Source organism: Rhinolophus sinicus, chromosome 15 (assembly GCF_057876585.1).
Source record: "Rhinolophus sinicus isolate RSI-liver-muscle chromosome 15, RSI-T2T, whole genome shotgun sequence".
NCBI lineage: Eukaryota > Metazoa > Chordata > Mammalia > Chiroptera > Rhinolophidae > Rhinolophus > Rhinolophus sinicus.
The window spans coordinates 110,064,674-110,086,099 of NC_142515.1; the positions used below are offsets into that span (position 1 = coordinate 110,064,674).

General features: G+C 40.4%; 1 protein-coding gene across 17 annotated transcripts in view; it reads right to left on the reverse strand.

Moving 5' to 3' along the window:
- TRIM2 (tripartite motif containing 2) overlaps nt 1-21,426 on the reverse strand; it is a 134,071-nt gene that overhangs the window by 18,803 nt on the left and 93,842 nt on the right. For all 17 annotated transcript variants that reach the window (XM_074338427.2, XM_019722550.3, XM_074338425.2 and 14 more), the window contains exons 4-8: nt 19,129-19,280; nt 17,750-17,930; nt 16,162-16,885; nt 4,455-4,558; nt 4,057-4,224 (exon numbers count right to left, since the gene is read on the reverse strand). In XM_074338427.2, coding sequence (XP_074194528.2) covers nt 4,057-4,224; nt 4,455-4,558; nt 16,162-16,885; nt 17,750-17,930; nt 19,129-19,280 — 1,329 coding nt within the window. The remainder of the gene's footprint in view (nt 1-4,056; nt 4,225-4,454; nt 4,559-16,161; nt 16,886-17,749; nt 17,931-19,128; nt 19,281-21,426) is intronic.

Genomic DNA, 21,426 nt, shown 5'->3' on the forward strand with positions numbered 1-21,426 from the left:
GAAAAGTTACCTTCTCAAACCTTCTTGTTTAGTTCTCTTATTTTCCCTCTATATATTAGTGCTGTCTAATAGAAATATAATGTGAGGTACACATGTATCTTAAAATTTTCTAGTAACCACATCAAAAAAAAAAAAAAAAAAAGAAAGAAAAAGAAAAGAAACAGGGAAAGTGAAACTGACTTATACATTTTTTTAACCTAATATATCCCAAAGTGATCATTTCAACATGTAATTACTATAAAAATTGTTAATAAAATATTTTAATTCTTTTCTGGGGACTAAGTCTTTGAAATCCAGTGTGTTTTTACAGTCACAGCACATCTCTATTCAGACCAGCCCCATTTCAAGAACTCATATCCACGTGTGGCTAGTGGTTACTGTATTGGACAGCACGACCCTAGACATTTCTGAGATCTCACTTATATTATGGCATCAACTTTCACCTCTATGTACGATTCTCAAATCCATATCTTTAGTCATTACCTATATCACAAGTTATCATCTTAAACTCAATGTCAAACCCAATTTATTTTCCTCATTTCCACCATTTAAAAAAGAAAACCCAAACTAGCACCTCCTGATTTCCTAATTCCTTTTATGACACCACAGTCCCTCCCGTTCCCCAGGAGCAAAATTTCAGAGTAAAATTCATTCTTTGTTTTCATCAGTTGGAACCTTAGTTTTCTCATCTGTAAAATGGTAGCTCTGCTATTTACCTGGGTCTTGCAGATGCCAAAGGATAAAGGAAAGTGTCAAGCACAGAGTATGGCACACAATCTCCTTTTCCCTCACCCTATTCAACTGGTATCATACCAGACCCACAGGATTATCTTCTTTCCCAACAGAAACATGAAGATATGTGCAAGAAAGAGTATAGAGAGAGGGGTGGGGACTTTCCCAGAGTGGGGCTTCAGACTCTGTATAATCTTTTATTCTTGGAAGTTTGTAAATGACAGATTCAGATTTGATATCTTTAGAACCAAGAGACACATTTACTTAGGAAGGAAACAGTGGCATTCTGGCAAGGGAATGTGTTCTATAAATTTGATTTTGATTCTGAAATCTCGCCCAAAGATCAAAGAGACTATAACATAATCGCTTGCAAAGAAATTACGTACTTTCTTTCATGACCAAATGGAAGATATGTCAGCGGAATCAAAAGGAAGAGAGAAGACTCTGATTATTAAAACAAGAATATTATTACGACCCAACATTATGAAGCACTAGTTGTTCCTAGAATGACTCAGATGTATAATACTAACTGGATAGTAATTATGTAGTAATAAAAACAGAAAATAAAGGATTACTGCCATTCTATCATGTAGTGAGAACTGGTGTAGTTCTAAAAGAAAAAAAACTTAAATGTTGAACCAAAACCTCTTTTCCTTCCACTTCCCTGCATCAGCTCTAGTTTAGCTGCATTTGATTCTACCAAGTGAAATAAGAATTACTGCATTTGGCCTGACAGTGTGTCCCCCATCTTAAATAGAATAGTAAGCAAAGATATTTTAGACCCTGGCTCTGGAACTGCTAAGTGAAAGTATTTAGCTTAACAAATAGGTCCTTAAATTGAAGAAGGAAGAGATGAGCTATTTTAGAATATGGTGGCCAGGGTCCTCGGTATCTGTTCTGGAGTCACAAAATTTCCTAGATGGACCAGAAGATATAAGTCAGGAAGGACGATGGAGAGGAAAAAATTAGATGCATATTAGGGCTAAGAAGTTAGTGAGTAAAAGAAAACTTAAAAGAAAAGGACAAAAGATGTTACATCCCTAGATATATTAGGAATAAATACAAAGAATACACATTTATGTTAAAGGTTTGTCTTCCTGAGCATCTATTTAGTTTTACTGAATCCCATCAAAGAAGAAAATAAGTATCTCTCAGTATATGGCCATGGACATCACACTTGGATGAACTCCCATTACAGTATTAAAGTGTTTTCACTTGCTATCCTCTACCCTTTCTTTGGGTTTTGATCAACATCTATCTTAAAAAAAAGGGGTGTGTGGTGGGTATGTTGAAAGTATACCATGTCCGTTCCCCCAATCCTCTAGGGGGCGTGAGCATTCTTAAGCATTTATTCCAGTTATTACTAGTACCATGCCAGCCTTGAGAAACCAATTCTTCCAGGAAGAGTGTCTATTACATATAGAATACAGAACCACTGAATGATAAATGAACCCTTCCCTCTTAGATATAAAACTTCTGTTTCAATATGTTTCACTATATTAGATATAAAATATTTCAATAGATATAAAACTCTTGTTTCAATACCTATTTTAGTTTTCATTTCTGAATTTAAAAAGACAGGTCATGGTTTTGCTGGAGTATGAAACAAAAACAAAGTGTGTTGCCAAACTAGATGGGTATTTTCAAGAGGTTTCTGAATAGTTTTCATTCTATTGATGTAAAAGTTGTCACATTTGGGTATGGCTTACTACAAATACAATTATCAAAACACAAAAGAAGAGGAGTAAGTTGGAGATACAAGAAGGCAAGAGACCTTTCTGGGTACATGGCCATCCTACAGAGACAACACATCGGAGTGGGACAAACAAATCAATAGAAGAATTGTGTATAATCCGGTGAAATTAAAACCAATAGTTTTTTATTCTCCGAGAAGAAAAAAATGCTGCCCCACACAAAACAGAGGCTCCCATCTAAGGATTAATAACTACATAACTTGTTTAATAAAAATTACATGACTGTAGTGATCTAACAACTTTAAAAAGGAAAATACAAATTCCTCCAATAAGAGACTAATGCGTGAACTTTGTGCAGTCTTCAGGATTACAGAATGGATTATGAAAAGCATCATCTCTGAACATTTAGACAAGGAAGGGGTAACTACCAGGAGCCGGTAAGAGGTCATGAAGCCCAAATCATAGCTGATCTAATCGACCTCTTCTTTTGGACAGGGTTACTAGAGGCATTGGAAAAGAACATGTCTTAGATGCCTAATTCATATAAGGCACCTATAAAATCCAGAAATAAAATCTCATTTAACCCTTACCCAAAACCTATGAGATAGATTGTTAAATCCAAATTTGAAATAGGAGGCTATCAAAGCTCAAGGAAATCATATAATTTGCCAAAGGCCAAACAGGTAGTGAGCCACAGATCTGGGATTCCAAAGGGTTGATCTGTTTGAGTTCAAGTTCATGTTGTCAACTGAAAGAGAAGCCTCTAGATGGGGAATATAGAAGGCGTAGTACACATGGTCTTTAAAAACACCTTTGACGAAGTGTCTCATAATCTCTGAACAAGTGTAGAAAATGGACCGGAGGATAATATTCTTTGATGACACCTTAGAAGAGAGATTTCTGTTTTCAGCAGAGAGCTCTCTACTCTTAGGTGACTTGCTGAAAAGCATAGAAGATGATGCTGGGAGTGATAACAAATATGTCAAATGATGGGATCCCTCAAAGTATAGCTCAACTTACAATTTCTCCATGAAGCCAGCCCCCGTTTTCTTTTCCTTTCGATTCCCATGGTATATACGTTACACTACAGTTTTAGATTGTACCAAAAATTTATGACTGATTAAGGACTGACATGAATTGTTTTCTGTCATTTGTTGTGTATTAGTCTTTTTTCCTCAAGGGGCTTGTATATTTTTAAAAGGTAGGGACCATGTCTTACAATTCTGTTTCTCCCATATCATCTATCACAGATCTGAGAAAGTAGAAGACACTTATAAATGACAACCTGTAGGTTAATTAGGGAAATGTAAATTGCGTCTTAATAATCCTTTTCTAAAGGCTGTTGTTTTCCATTGAATTGAGGTAAATCTGACAGTATAAAAAATGCTGACTGGGTAACCTAATTGCTTTATAAAATGAAGCCACATTTAGGATATATCTGAGTTGATTTATGACAATATCATTATTACACTCACTTCGTAAAACTTAGATGTAACACAGTCAAGATGTCTTTGTGCATAAAGAATAGTTGAGTATTTTATTGGATCTCAAAAAAGAAAAAGACAATTTCATCATCTATTTCCTAGTCCTTCTCTCTACTGTTTAGTGGCCAGTTGGTAGTTACTCTTACCTTAAACTTCCCATCTGAAGAGAAAATGCTAACCCATTTATTATCATAATCTGCAATGATGACGTCCCCGCTGGGATGCACGGCCACCCCTGTGGGCCGCTGCAGCTGCCCGGGAGAGCGGCCTCGTATGCCAAAACGACTTTTGAATTGGCCATCATTGGAAAATATCTGTAAAACAAATTACATTCATTGGAATGAGAACTCACACAGAAATGAGTGAGGCAGAAACAGAAACCTGTGTCATACGTACAAATTCTATTTGAAGAAAAATCTATACACATATTATAAGCGTCCCTTTCTTTCTTTGTATTATGTACTTCAAGTCTTAAGTAAGAAATATACAACTGTACCTACTTTACCAATGTAAGGGGTTAACGGTATACAATTAGGGGCCATACCTGCACACATTGGTTGTTACTGTCTGCGATTAATATTTTTCCACTTGTAGATGCAGCTACTCCTTGAAGATTTGTAAATTCTCCTTTATTTCTTCCTTTGGTACCTAAAAATAAATCATAACACCACAGAAATTAAGCAATAGAGAAGACTTCTCAGTTTCAGCAAGGGAATTATTCAGTCTTCCATAGGTAATGTGAGAATGCATTATTTTAAAATTATACTTTTAAAAATTATACTTTTTTAAAAAATTATATTTTTAAAAAAAGAGAACGTTCCCCCCTCCAGACCTAATCTACATGCTGCTAAACTCTTCCAGACCAAGCAAGTCTTTGCAAAATCACTTTTTCCAGCAAATGCCAATCTTCCCTTATTAAGTTGTAGCTGCATATTAACATGATTCAAATATGTTTAGATTCCACAAAGACATAATCATAAAAACTACCATTACAGTTGAGGATATGCAATAGGAAAGGGCCTTATTTTAGATAATTGCCAAAATCCCACCCTCTCAGCAGCTCTTAGAAAAACCATGGACACTTGACTTTCAGTATTATTTTCACAGACTCAGTATTTCATAGGCTGTATATTTTTCCTGAAAATGTAAAAGATATCCTGACAGAGCACTTTCTGGATGAAATAAATAAGAAAGGCAAAAGAAAATTAACTAATCCTAGTAACATTCTCATCTTTACTGTCTTTTTCTTCTAATGGGAGAGATGGGGCAGGAGACAAAATAGCAAAGGCATCTATGGGTGTGGGGACAGAGCCAGGAGTGCAGTTTCCAGGCTCTCGGCCTCACATGGACAGGTGCTGGTTCAGGTAGTAAATGGCCATCAACTGTGATTGGATGGCCATCAGCTGTGGCTAGCTGGCTGTCAGCTGTAACCAGTGAGCCATTGGCCACTAATATAACTGCCATGGCTACGCTAGCAGGAAATGGGGGCTAGCAAGGAAAATGGGGGCTAGGAAGAAGATGGTGGCTGAGCCTGCAAGCGAAGCAGTGAGGGTTGCGAACAGTGTTGCTCCTGCTTCCTGTGTCTCCAACCCAGCCGCCAGCGAGAGTATAGTGGTATGACTCCCCTACCTATGGTTCCATGGGTTTTCCTTTTTGGCCTCACCATGTCCTGCGTTCTTATGTGGGGACCAGGACTAGAGACCCCAGAAGAGACCCCGCACGACAATGGGTTAACAGATGTCTGTTTTTGTTTCAAAAGAAGTGCTTATAACTTATTTCAAAGGGACCATGTAAATAACAATAGATGGAAACAGATCAATTTTGCTCAGAAATGACCCAGGAGGAGGTTTAAATTTTCATAGAGAAAGAAAGCTATACTTCAGTTTTATAATTTCATTTGTATTCAAAAGAGCAATTTGATACTTTGCTTTTAGACACCAATGCAGGGCCTTAGGAAAGAGTAGACAAAGATGCTGACAGTGCTAAACTTCAACTTAAACACAGCTTAAGCACTGCTTAAGAATAGCTAGACTCTTGAAACCAGATTTTTTTAACCTTATTTCTTATTATATAATGTTTTTGTGGGGGTTTTTTTAGTTTCAGGAATACAAAACAATGTAATAGTTAGACATTTACACCCGTCACAAAAAATTTTGTAGGGTATTCAATGGACACTTGTCCTATCAGGGAGACCACTTCATGGACAGTGTAGATGCCTGACCACTGCAGTGTACACCTGAAGCTGAAGCTGAATAATAATGAATATCACCTATAATTTAATACCGTGTTTCTCTGAAAATAAGACCTAGCTGGACCATCAGCTCTAATGCGTCTTTTGGAACAAAAATTAATACAAGACCCGGTCTTATTTTAATATAAGATAAGGCCCGGCATAATATAATATAATAAAATATAATACTGGGTCTTATATTAATTTTTGCTCCAAAAGATGCATTAGAGCTGACGGTCCGGCTAGGTCTTATTTCCAGGTAAACACGGTATACATATATATAGTGACAAGATGTGGAGTACAGCATAAGGAATAGAGTCAATGGAACTGTAACAGCGGTATACGATGTCAGAGGGGTAGTAGATTGGGGAAGGGGAGCTATCCCTTGAAACCAGATTTTTAGGTTAGGAAGTAAAACTGGTGGTAGAATTAAACTCAGACTAAAATCAGCAACAGAATTTCTGGGCAGAGCCATCTTAGATCACCTAGTTCTCACCAGATCCACAGGGTAGTTGTTTTATTGACATCCTGGACTCTATCTTGTTTACTCACCACCTCCATAGGTTATCTACTCTCACTAATGTGAAAAAAAATGTAAGGTCCCGATTCTCAAAACAACATCTTCCACAGGGCGGAGGAAACTATTTTATTTTATTTCAAATGAGTCAGAAGAGATGATCTTTTATACTTGATCCACACAGAAACTCTATAACATGTATGTCTATGGCATCAGCTAATACTCTAAAAATGGTGTGTTGGTACGTGCTGGTGGGGGCAGGGGGAGGGATGGTTGAATAACAGCGGGTTAATGGGTACAGCAAAACTGAAGGACTGGGAAAAGAAACAATTCTTCAAAAAGGCTCAGTTTATGACTACTTTTGAAAAAGTAGTGGAGGCAAGTTCGGGGTCTTTTAAAACTATAAACGTAATTTATCAAAACTTTTGATGAACAAAAGCATGGAGGTGAGCAAGATGAGGACCCGAGGACCAAGAAGAAACATAATAAAAAAGCAGGAGTCTTACCACTGAATAGGAACCTGAACAAAATAAGAAGTGACTCTGTAAGGACAGTCCAGGCTGTTCTAGGTCAGTCCTCCCTTATGTAAAACCAGAAGTGCACTGTGGCTTAGAGGGCACAAAAACAGGGGAAAGAAATCCTGAAAACGGCGGGGGTGGGTGGGTGGGTGGGGGTGGTGAGTAAGAAGCCCCTGAACAGAGTATATGGACATTGGTTTGCTTGTCCTTCTGATCCAGGTAGGGACAAAAACCTGCCCATTACCCTCTTTGATTTAACCTTTTGTCCATCCTGCTAAGGACAAAGCCTGTTCTACTGAGAGAAGGCTCTGCAGGCAGCAGCAGTGGATGTGTGAAAGGGAAGGGAAAAATGGGGAGAATAGTGTTTAGTAGAGGTTCGGGGATGCCTTAGTTAGTCAAACAGATTTCATTTTGCTTCTGAAAAATATAGAGGTGATGTTGAAGGAGGGAAACTATCTGAACAAAAAATACTAACGCTTTTTTTTCTTTGCAGAAGGAAAACCCACGTTTTGGAATGAATGCCAGTAGAAATGGGAAACAATTGTATTTGGGGGTATAATTTTAGAATGGAAAGACATTTAGCTGGACTCCATCACAATACCACTCCGAACAAGGAAAGGAAGACTCTTTGGCCACCGAAATGAATGTGAGATGCCCAGTACCTGCCAAGACTGACTGGGTCACGAGAGCCACGGAACTATGCTGCCGAAGAGAGGACCACACAGCTGGAAGGGGGTCCTCCACCCTCCCCTGAGCTCCAGGGTGATGTGTTGGTCCAGCTCTTATTCTTGGTCTCAAGTTAACTAGAGCTTGAGTCTGTTGCCCCACATGTAAATAAAATCACAGGGTTCGAGGCACGTCTGTTCCTCCAAGATTGCTTACACATTTTTAAAACAGCTAGATGGAACAGGCAATGCCATTTTAATTTTCTAATATTTATTTTTAAAAATCCTTTTCCTTACGCCACATGGCTCAGTGTCTAAATAGCTAGGATTGGCATTACTGGTAACCACCTCTGATTCTAATGAGCATCTGTTGTCTCATCAGAGTCATTGATCATCATTTCTTTTCCAAAACTTAAGCAGAGCCGATCACAGTGTCATTCAGGATTAAAGGAAACCACCAGCACACTCTTGAGGGTCAACTAATGCTGACAATTATTTTTTTTTAATTGCAGTTAAACTAGAGAAATCTTGATATTGAGTAATGACGCAGAACTACAGTCTATCATCGTTATACTGAAATGACCACAGTCCAAGTGCTTATAAAGTGTTTCATGACCAAAATAAAATAAATGGAAATTCCAAAAGGTACAAATAATTTGGGATCATGCTTTACTCTTTTAGATTTTTAGCAAATTCTATTTAGACTACAGAAAAGTCCCCCCAAAGTATTCTAGATACATAACGAAAACCAGTTCTTTCACAATGAATCTAAATGTGGCACATATACAGCACTTGTAAAATGTGTTCCCGTCTACTTTGTTGTAGAAGATTTCATTTGATGGCTACATTTTGGCTAGTAAAGCAAGTAACATGAATTTTAAAAGTAATTATAAACAATTTGGCAACAATTCCATAAGGCAATCAAACTCGTTTTTCCCAGATGTTGAACTAGCCTATGAAGCATAAAATGAATTTTTAAGCCAACAGCTTCTCCTCCCTGCTCCTCCTGGTCACCTCCACCCATGGCCCCAGGAAGATTACAGAAGTAAGGCAATAAAGCCCTGGAACTTCTATCTTTGACATTTGAAATAGGACATCAACAACTGTAAACTTCTTTCCATCCCCCCTCCAGCTTAATGAGAAAATTAATGCTAAATAAACCTAGAAACTTAGAATGGGATAATGCAAGAGGATGGAACTGAGCCAACCAAGTAGGTTTGCTGAATGAATTATTAATGACTGAGTTAATTACAACCTGCCTTATTACATCATGGGAAAGTCAAATGTTCAGTAATATTTACAGTACTTTCATACACTTTCTCTCATGCACTCCCTATAACAACCCCATAATTAGCAGGATAAATATTATCAGTCCATTTTATAGATGTGCATTTGAAGGTAGACACATCACAAGGTTAGAGAGACAGAGGGAAGACTAAAACCTGGGTTCTCCTGAGCAGGAGATTAGGAGATTTACATAACACTTTTTTCTGATACACACTATGCTTTTTCATAATTGGATATTAGAATACCAGGTGTCTGAGGTGAGGGTGATTACCCTTTGGGTTCACGTGGATCATGAATTCCCCATAAAATCCTTTAGAAAACTCCATCTCTTATCACGTGGTATTTTAACGATATAACTGTCCATCTCCCTCACTACACTGTGAGCTTCCTAAGGGCAGAGGCAACATCTGTCCTGTTCGCTTCTGCACCGTATAACACATCGTGGTGCCTAGCTAGCACTCAGTAAATATTAGTGTCATCTTTTCCCACTTGACCTGTGCCAGAAGAGTTCCCAAGGATAAGATACTCAAGGGGTGAGGGCAGGGTTCCTATAATGACCTCAGATGCCAAATTAGCATGATCTCCTTTCCCTGAGATTTTGGGGACGGAAGATTTGAAGTGGTGGTTCGCAGAGGTGAGGCAGGGGAAAGGGGCGTAAAATATTATATCTTACTGTAAAACCTCTGAACTCACGACAAGTGATTTTACACATCTATTTTATATTACAAGAAAGTACACTGCTCTAGAGTACAAATGAGTGTTTCATTCAACACTTACAGACTCACTAAGGTATGGTGTATGAATTACATAATTTGAAACAACTCAACTATAGTTCTTTCACTCCTTCCCACATCTGGCTTCTGCCTTTGTTCGGGGACTTTCTTTAGCAGCGGACAAACCCAAGATCATGGCGTCTAGTCAGTAAACTCTGACAGTGCAGGGAAAAATGATCCCTGGGTTTCAAGGAATCATCATCAACAGATGCTCTAAGCTACTTCCCTAAACTCATTCAGGACTGTTTTGCAATACTAGAATAACACAATAACTCATCCACAGTGGGCATATAATTAAGTTTGCAGGCGTGGGAGGCATCACATACCTCAACTTTGGGAAACTACAATAGTTAAAGGACATTTTAGATGAAGAGGAATCATTGTGCAATTAAAAAGCACAGGCGTCAGCCACAGACAGCTTGGGTTCCTACCCCAGCTCTCTGAGCCTCCTTTGTCAAATTTATATGTTGTCCTGATAATTTGGCTCTTGAGGGGCAGGGGCTGGGAGCTAGGGGAGGAGCTCTCATTTGTATCATCTGCCCATTTCGAGAGTGTAAATATTCCCATCCTGGCTGATTTCAAGCTACCAACATGAAGTCACTAAACACAGAGTGGGGAGGTGGTTTGAGAGCCAGTATGAGCTGGCTCTAGCAAGCCACAAATTATGCTGTAGTTAGTATATTATACCATGGGGACATTAGGAACTGAAAGTGTATTATACTTACTAAGGATTTTAAGTAAGCTGACACACAAGTAGACTGCACAGTGCTTGGCTTAGGGAATGCCTGTTTCTTCTTCCTGCTTCTGTTCCCCATCCATTCTTTCCTAATCCAAAACTCTTATCTTTGACATTTTATTAAAACTCATGAGTTAAAGTAACTTCTCAACACTTTTCACTTCCAAGTTGATCTCTAGCCCTGACTTCTTTGTTGAACTCCAAACCCATACTCCAAACTGCCTATGGTACACTTCAACCTGGGTGGTCAAAACTGAAACATACCTCTCTTCCTCTTACTTTCCTTATCTCGGTTGACAATGATAAAACAACAGCAACAACCATTTAGAGAGGTAAGGACTATGTGCCTGCACTGTTCTAAGCCTTTATATATATTATTTTCATTCTCACTAAGTGACGTATGTGTTAAGTTCATCCCCACATACAGATGAAGAAACTGAGCACAGAGAGCTTAAATAAGTTTCCCCAAATCATACAGCTAACAAACAGCAGGCGGGGGTTCAAATTGAGGGAATCAGGCTTTTGAGCTCTTTACTTACTATGTTCTTAACTCTCAGGTTAACTATTACTTCTACACAACTATGAATATGTTAACTAGTATTACCTAGTTTGTCTCTCTAAAATGTATTGAACATTATTAGTCAGTGTCACTATTCTAAGCTCTTTTGTGTATTAATTCATTTAATCCCCCCATTAGGTAGGTTCTTTTTATCCCCATTTATGGAGGAAACTGAGGCACTGAAATGTTAAGTAACTTACCCAAGAGTGCACCGATAAGAAAGTCACAGTGTTGGGGCTAGAACCTCAGAATCTACAGCCTTAACCATCATTCACTCTACCACCTTACATCCCTACTGCATTCAAGCCAAACAGCTACATGCTGGACTTGGTCACCAAGTCCTGCCCTTCCTCCTAAGTAGCTTATAAATCTGCTATTTCCTCTCTACTGCATCACATCACTCTTAATTCTGGCTCATGTGGACTACTGAGATAGCAAGCAGTTTCCTGCCTCCCGGGAGACATTTCCAATAGATACCCTATAATGCCTCCATGTGCTCTGGAGATAAATATCGTAGTAAGTCACTACACTACATTACACTGTTCAGTGCTTCCCCATCACCCATGTAGCAATGCTTCTCAAAACTCACTGTGCATAAACTTCATCGAAACTTACAGAAGGCAGATTCCTGGCCCTTCCTCAGAGATTCTGATTCTGTAAATGCAGTTTGGAATTCAGGAATTCTCATTTTTACCTCAACTTTGGGAAACTACAGTAGTTAACGCATCCCAAAGAATTCAAGTGTTTTATGGACCACACTTTGAGAAACACAGGTATACAAAACACAGTCCCAGATCCTTACTAAGGAAACATAAACTTTTCTCTGCTTCTTTCTCCCGTCATTTGATGCTCTGGGATGATGGACTCATGTGCAATTCCTTGAAACTTCTCACCTTCACACATTTGTACCTGCTTTCCCTTCATCTAAAACACCCTTTTCCTCCTTCCATCAGATAGATTCTTTCAAAGCCAGCTTAGTTTATATGTCATCTAGGAACCTTCCCGAACGTCCCACTGCCTGCCAGCCTCCTCCCCCATCCCACCCCAACTTCTGTGCTTTGATTCATACTGAAAATACATTTTTTTTCCATCTGTCTCCTTCTAGACTGTGGCCTCCCCTAAGTCAGAGTCAGAATCTCATTCCTCTCTTTACACCACGACCCAGCCAAGTGTCTGGCACATAGTAGGTACTCAAACAGCAAAGTTATATCTAACTAGAGGGGCCGGATAATCAGTGAAGAAGGAAAAATTTGAGTCAAATTTATCATCCTTGAAAATCTTTTATATCACTCAGAAAGTGATGACTCACTTTCACTCACACACAAAATTAACACATTATTTAGGGTTGTATGAGCCCTAACACACGTATTATGAAAACTATGTATCTTTAAGCACAAAAACAGTTGCACAAGGAGTTCAGGATGTGTGAGACCAGTTGAGGGAAGAGCAGAATCACAGTTGCCACCTCAGATGTGTAGCTCCGAGTTTCAGTGAATTCTGGATTACATGTGGCAGGCTTTAACTCATGCACAAAGGGACTGTTCAAATCATGAATGTTCTATTACAATGCACCTACTACCCTGACTGTACAGACATACTTAAAGTTCTCAAACAAAGGTATAACTAAAAGAAAGTTGAACTCTTTTAATTATTAGTATAAGCTTTTCCCAATTGTAGCCAACAGTATACATGTTGAGAAGACAAGTTCTTAGCAGGCCAGCACTGTTTGTCTTGATACTGCCTCACATAGTTCCATGCAGGGGAGTAAATGGAATTATTGCCTTTGAACTGAGTGCATTGTTGTCTGGTCTGTGTGTCCCTGGCCTCAAAACTGGGACCTGACAGTGGTAGGTGGTAAATCACGCAGTAGGTCACAGTTTGATCCTACTTCAAATGGTCAAAGTACTTATGCAAAGTATTCTTCTGGGTATTGTTGGGGGATTGTAAATGATTAAAGATACCATCCTTGACCTGAAGTAATTTACAGTCTTCTTGGGAAATAAAACCCATGCATGAATAATAGTAATCACAGTGGCTTCATCAAGAGAAGGTGGTACTTGAGGGAAGAATAAAATTGGGGAAAGAATTCATGGACAAAGGTGCCCAGGTGTGAAAGCACAGAGGGCATTCAAGAAGCAGAGGGTTCCAACGCTGATTTGTCCTGCCTCATCTCCAGCCACTGCCCTCACCACCTCCATTCCTCTGACCTTAGCTCACCCTGCGTCTTTTCCCAGGATGTGTCCCCCTGAAATATCAGTCATGTGCACGCCTCTTCACCTTGCCGTTGCTCTTCACACTGCCCTCTGCCTGGGGTGCCATTTCCACCTGTCCACTTGGATGAGTCGTACTCTTCATTCCTGTCCTGTTTAAACTTTCTCATTTCCATAGCTGTCCATCACCTTACCCATAGCATTAGAGTTAGGTGGTCATACATCTGTCACCCCAAACAATAAGTTCCTTGAGGGAGGAGATCTCATTCCTTTCATCTCTAAACACACCTAAAAGAGATGTCTCTTGTCTCAGGTGAGAATCACAGGTGGACATGATAATTACTGATAATCTTAACAATAATAAAACAATAGCTGTCATTAATTAAGCACTTACTATACATAGGCAGCCATTTATTTTATGAGAATTCTTTCTCAGTCCACCCCCACAGCCACCTCATGAGTTAGGTAATATTTCATTCCCTTTATTTTACAGAGGAAGAAACCAGGTTACAAAAGCGTAAGCCCGTTGCCCAGCTGGCAAAGAGGATCAGGATTTAAACCCAGATCTGTGCCTCTCTCCTCTCTGCACACTGCCTGGGGAAGGAGACTGGGGTCCCTTAGCTGGCGGAGGGGAGGCTTGAATTCAACGCTGACTTTGTTCTTAATACAGGAGATCAATGGACAGTAGTGACTTAACTTTTTCTAGAAGGAAAGGTAGTAAGGAAAACCTAGCAGTCTTAATTGCATGAGCAAAAGCAATATTTTTTATTTATTCAGCTCCTCCTATATGCCAGGCATAAAGCTTGGAATTTAGAACAGTTCTCAGTAGCAGATATTCTTGTTTTTTCATTTGATGGACATGGAAACTGAAGCCCAGGGAAGCTAAGAGACCCGCCCAAGTTTCAAATAAGTGGCAGAACCGGAGTGGCAGACCTGGGAGCCTCCCAGTCCTGCGCCTGCACCAGCTCGTCCACTCTGCTTTGGCGGATCAACAACTTCTGCACCCGCACTGCACACATGGCCAGTAAATGTATGGGGCCTCCAAGCTCTGAGCAGACAACTTATATATAACATCACGGTCTTCACCAAGATTCGGCCTAAAGTATAAACAGAACAGTATTTGCCCAAGAATGTTACAAGGAGTCTTATTTTCTCCCGTTGTACCATGGAGAAAGTTCTCTGGTCAGGAAAGTTTGGAAGTGCTGCCTGTTATCCCTCCCCTGCCTTGGAGACTTAAAGTGCACATCAGCAGATTCTAAAGCTTCTGCAGCTTAAAAAAAAAAAAAAAAAAAAAAAAAAATCTGTTTCCTTCCCTTAAGCTAAGGTTTCCCCAATCTATATTAGAACTGTTTTTCTACACATGCCGGTTAATACACATGCAGTGTGGTTTTAGAGCTCCTGCCATGCAGGATTGAAGAGGCAGAAAGAGAAGCAGGCTGGAGCTACTTTTGGATACAGTAACTAAAATGGAGACATTTTGCTTTAGAATTGTCAGATTGCTTGTGGTTTGTATTTAGTTTGCTTTCTATTGAGAAAATAAACACAAGAAAATACATTAGTCTCAATCAACTTTTGTTTCCATATTAAAGAAAGAAAAAAAAATCTGGGGGTGAGGATAAGGAGGAAGGTGAGGGGACTAAAAAGCACAATCGGTAACCACGAGATTGCCACGGGGATACAAAAGTCAGTTTGGGGAATGTAATCAACAATGTTGTAAAGATTTTGTCGGGTATCCGATGGACACTTGTCTCATTAGGGAGACCACCTCAGGGATGATGTAAATGCCTGATCACTGCATTGTACACCTGAAGCTGAAGCTGAACAATAATGAATGTCAACTGCAATTTTATATCTATATGTATATATATGGTTACAAGAAGTGGAGTACAGCATTAGGAATAGAGACAGTGGAAATGTAATGGCTGTGTGCGATGTCAGAGGGGAAGTAGATGGGGGGCAGGGGGTTATCACTCTGTGAGGGATATAATGATAAATGTTGAACTGTTGCACTGTTTTGTACACCTGAAACTAACTAACTAACTAAATAAATAAAATCAGAGGCAATAAATCAGAGAAGGGAAGGGAAGGGCTATTTACATACCCAAATCTCTTGTCTCATCCTGCACCTTCTTGCTTCTGCCCCCACCCCATTCCATTCTCTAGGTTTCCCTGCACCCTCCCCTCTTTGGGACTGCTCTCCAGCTAGCTACACACACTGGAGGTGACCACAACTGGCAATGCACCATGTCCAGCATTTACAGGAGTACAGAAGCAGTGACAGACCCTCTGCCCACAGTGCAGCCTGAGCTGGCAGGTTTCAGAGAAACGCAGGAAGTTATCTGATAGAGCGATCTCTCTGCCTTTTGGCTTAGGCAGTACTCTAAAGACATTCCTACAGGGGGTAAAAGATTGCCAACATGTTCTTTCAGTTTTCCAGATTATGAGTGCTTTTTTTCCTAATTCTTTTTTTTGCTTATTTTCATTTCAAATTTTCTGCAATGAATATGCAGCATTAAAAAAGAGGAGGAAGGAGGAGAGAGGGAGGTGGAGGGAGAGAAGCAGGACGAGGGGCGGGGGAAAATAAATCATAATATCTCCAGAGAAAGAGACTGCATAAGCTCACCTAATAAAATATACCAGTGTCTCCCAACACCTCCAGGTAGAAGCTCTGACCTGCAATGCTCCTCTTTGAGACAATACTCTCCCAAGCTACCCCTTACCCAAAGCTCAGCCTGCAGGCGCCGCCTTCTCCTTACCCACTCGAAAGATCAAATCGTCTTCGATGGGGTTCTCTTTTCGTTTCCCAGTGCTGTACATGCTTGCGGGTCTTTTCACAGCTTTCTGCTTTACGTGACCGCTTCCCGGGGATTTCACGCGCCTCTTCACGCCCTCGGTGGTGGGCGACACATCCGCTGAGCGGATCACTTTCAGCTTGAACGGGCTGCCTCGGATGTGCTGGTCGTAGAGTCTCAGAGAGAGAGTAAAGTCCCCTTCCTTCTGCACGGTGTACAAAAACTCATAGGTGCCGTTTTTGTTGTCGAGGATTTCTCCGTCGGCCACGCTGCCATCGGGCGTGCTCAGCTCCGCAGTGATGTAGGCATTGCCGGTTTTACAAAGCTCCCCGTCTTTGTCCTTGGTTGTTATGGTGACGGACATGGGCTGCCCGATTATGGTCTGCCGCAGCCCCTCGCCCGTGGCCACCGTCTCGGACGCCACAGCGTTGGTGGTTAAGATCGTGCCAAGGTTATGGATGGACTTCTTGAGCCCTTCGGTCTCCACGATGAAATCCAGCTGGTCATTCTCCCGCGGGTGCAGGGGGAAGTCCTGGTCCGCCAGTTCGTTCAGCTTCTCGCTCATCTGCTTCTTCACCAGCAGCACCTCCGTTTCGGTGCCGTGGTTAAGGGCCTGCGCAGTGAAGTTGCTGCAGCTCTTAATACTCTCCTGCCCCTCGAGCAGAGTATCCAGCTGCGACTGGAGGACCTGTGGGCAAAACCGAGCCGGGTGAGTGCTTCCTGCAGCTCGAGAGCGCAGCCACAAGAATGCAGCGGCGCGCTGGGCTGTGCTCTCCGCGGGCCAGCGCCGTTTCTGCACCTGCCCACTCAGCAAAGGATGTTTAATTCCACCCAGTGAATCCGGTTCTAAGGCATCATCCTACACTGCATGCCCAGTACCTTCTCTTTCCGTTTCGCCTCGCCCTGTTTCTCCCACACACATATTTCCTGGCCATGTGTTTTTGACAGGACCCAGTACAAACATCACCACCAAGAGCTTGGCGAACAGACTGCTATGCCTGACATCTGAAATATTCATCATTCAGTGTCTTTTCTCAATGTCCAAAGCTCCCCTGTCACCACTGAAAGGAACAGAAACCAGACAAAAGAAAACTCTCCACACCTGAACCTCAGAAGCTTTTCCTCCTTGGTTTTGTGCTCAGACATGCAGAGTGAAACAAAGCCTGCAGTCAGGGTTTACTTTGCAGTAGATGAACAGGTTAGTGTGGATGAGAGAGCAATTAAAAGGCTATTAGACGTTGTAATGAAGGAGGAAAAACAGCCCACTTTAACCTTAAGTCCTGAAAGCATTCCTTTATATGCAACCTCGCCTGTGTCAAATTATAAATCAGGACTTAAAGTCACAGAATCAGAGTTTAGCTGAAAACAGGAAGGAAAAAAAAAAAGATGGCTATGTCATTAAATGACAACTCCTGTTAACTGTGCAACAGTGACACGTAAGGGCCCACTTGTGTTCCCTTTGCTGCTATTAGAACACAGTAAGCTAGTGCCAAGAAGCGTCCCAGACATCGTGTCTCTTCCAGGATATCTGTGAGAACAGCTGGAGTCTTACTTTGTGTTTGAGGCCATAGTTCACTTCCAGTTCCATGAGTAGCACACTCTTGCGCACATTTAAAGTCTTCTGGAGCTCATCAAAGGTGGAATGGATGTCATCCACAATGCTGGCCTTTTGGTTGGTTAACTGATGAATGATTTCGGAGATGAACTGAAGAGCAGAATCTATTTCTGGGAGCCTGGAAAACAGTTGTTCGAGATCATTATTATTTAACATCAACCTAGAAATAGTAAAACAATCTACATATCTAAACACTGTATTTTGTCAAAAAGCACTTTCAGTGCCTTTCATCATCTTTCAAAAGTAATAACTGAACAACAAAAGGAATAAGACATAATTACAGCCTTTGAGAGAAGAGACTTTGAGTGCCCATGACTATTTCAATCTACCTTAGTCATCTAATTTTTATCATGAATGGTACAAAGCGTTGAAGCTCTCCAAACCCCATGGATTTCCTCACACGGTAAACCAGGCTCTCTCAAATTTGACCCTATGGGTATTTTGAGCCAGATAATTCTTTGTTGCAAAGGACTGTGCTGTCTATTACAGGAGGTCTAACAGCATCCTGTCCTCTACCAGATGCCAAGAGCACCCCCACACACACAGTTGTGACAGTAAATTGTCTCTAGGCGTTGCCTAATGTCCCTTGGAGGGGTGGGGGTGGGGGGATAGAATCACCCATGCTGAGAACCACTGTTCTAAATATACAGCTATGTCTTTTTCCCCAATCATGTGAAAAACTTATCTAAACGTAGAGTTGCCTGGGAACTTCTTGCAAGTTCCCAAGTTCTTTTAATTAGCATAGAATAACCACACTTTTAGCATTACCACTATTGGTAAAGAGATTTATTTTCAGCTGGCTATTTATTTCCTCCCTTTGGTCTTTCTCATGCATCACACAGTACTCTGGCCCTTTATTTCCATGCCAAGAAAAGAGCCTGGCAGCAGTGAAACGTAAGGAAAATTGAGCATTCTCTGCTTGATACCATTTTGCTGGGCTCAAGAAGAGAGGAGCCAGTTAGCTGACAATCGGTCTGTAAGTATGTCAAGCACAGCAACTAAGAAAGGCTCCTCAGAGAGGCTGGTTATAGGCACCAATTTCAGAGATCCCCGGAGATTATTTTCCTCGAGTATATTTTATTAATTTAGTCATACTAAGGTCCTAAAATAAAAATGCCACCACTCATAACATAAGGGGAACTTTACCAAGGGGCAGGGGACATCCCTCATCACTCACTAGTTTATGACTACAGACCCACCATCAGAGAAGAATTTATTTAGGTGACATGAACCCACTGTCCCACTGAGATAAGAGACCCTGAGGCCAAGCGTCAAGCAGAGGTGCCCAGCTGGGAGCCAGAGAGAGGTATGCGCACCTTTTGTTGACAGCGTCCAGCTGGACCTGGAGGGAAGCCTTGTGCTGCTCTACCACATCCTTGAGGGGCACTGTGGGGTGTTCTGCATGCTCCCCCTCAGTGCACTCCCGACACATGGCGGTCTCACAAGATTGGCAGTAAAAGTCCATCACCTGTGGGTAACACAAGAACAATTCCAGGATCGGTGCCACTGACGGAGGGCTTACTATACCCCCGGCCTTTACTTGCAATCTCTCACTTAATTCTCACCAGGATGTCAGAATATTTCCTCCCCAGGATGTTGGAAATATTATGTCCAATTTCACAGGAAAAAAGGAAAGATAAACTTTTATGTGCCAGACCTCAAACAGAGATGGACTGGACTCCAAAGCTGCTACTAGGGCCACAAAACCCGCTTTTCTGTGGCTGCTTGATTAAGGCAGAACGGGGGCGAGGGGGCTGTGGTGCTCCAACGTTTTGGTCTCGGGACCCCTTTATGCTCTTTATAAATTATTGAGGACTGCAAAGTGCTTTGGTTTATGTGAGTTACACCTATAGGTATTTATCATTTTAAAAATTGAAACAGAGAAAAAATTTAAATATTTTTTAATGTATTAAAAGCAATAATAAAGCCATTAAACGTTAACATGAATAATATAATTTATGGAAAATACATTTTGCAAAACAAAATATTTTATGAGAAGAATGGCATTGTTTTCCATTTTTGTAACTCTCTTCAGGGTCTAGCTTAATAGAAGACAGCTGGACTCTAGTATTGCTTCTGCATTCAATCTGTCTCGACAGCACACATCGTACAGTCTCTGGAAAACTGCACTGTACACTATTAAGAAAATGAGAGCAAAAAGGCAAATAAAGTCTTAGTATTGTTATAAATATAGTTCTGGCCATGTGGACCCCTGTGAAAGGGTCTTGGGACCCATGAAGGCTCCTGGACCACACTTTGAGAACTGCTACTGTTTGGATAAGAGAAGAGCTGGACTGAGCAGTTTGCAGCCTGCCTCCACCACTTATGTAACCTCACTGTGTTTCCATTTCTCCTCCGTCAGATGGAGACAACAAGAGTAAGTTACTTCCTTCAGTAGATTAATATGCACAAAGAAGTTAGACGTTGCCTGGTACATAGTAAGTTCTTAATAAGTAGTAATGGTGATGACACTGATAGCATTTGCTTACCTGAAAATAAAACTACTTCATCCCAATTATTATGAACTCTCAGTAATAATATAACATAAAGACTGAAAGTTAGTTTCCTTGGGAAGGTATTCCGCTTATCCTTTCAACTTAAAATAACTTCTTCCAATTTTGAATTCCCAAAGCACTTTGGGGGTGGGGGTGGGATCTGTTTCTTAAAGTATTATACACCTACAGAAAATGGTGTACATCCTAATACAGACTGATGGATTTTCACAAAGTGAACACACGCACCAAAGCACTTTTATTCACACCCCATTTACGAAATATTTATGAGATTTTAAGTTACTGAGCACAGGAACTCTCTCATCTAGAGCTTAGGTAATTCCATGCACATAGTAGGTATTTAATAACACTGCTGAATGAGTGAACTGTATGCTGTCTGTAAGAGACTCACTTTAGATCCAAAACCACAAATAGGTTGAAAGTAAAAGTTGGAAAAAGATATTCTATGCAAATAGTAACCAAATAAGAGATGGAGTGCCTATTCCAATATATTAGACAAAACAAAATTTAAGACGAAGGTTATTATAACTGACAAAGAAGGACATTATATAATGATAAAATGGTCAATCCATCAAGAACTATAACCATTATAAATACATATGCTCCCCAAAACAGATCCCCAAAATAGATGAGGCAAAATCTGACAGAATTGAAGAGAGAAATAAACAGTACACAGTAATAGTTGGAGATTTCAATATTCCATTTTCAGTAATGATAAATAATTGGATGGAAGACCAACAAAGAATAAGAGAACTTGAGCAATACTGTAAACTGACTAGACCTAACAGATGTGTACAGAACACTCTATTCAATAACAGAATATATATTTTTGTCAAGTACACGTGGAACATTCTCCAGAATAGGCCATACATTAGGTAACAAAAATCTCAATACATGTAAAAAGATTGAAGTCATACAAAGTATCTTCTCTGGCCACATAGAATGAAATTAGAAATCAATAACAGAAGGAAATCTGGAAAATGTATGAATATGTGGAAATTAAATAACATATTCTTAAACATAGAACGAATCAAAGAAGAAATCACAAAGCAAATTAGAAAACACTTTAAGATGAATAAAAATAACACAACACACCAAAAC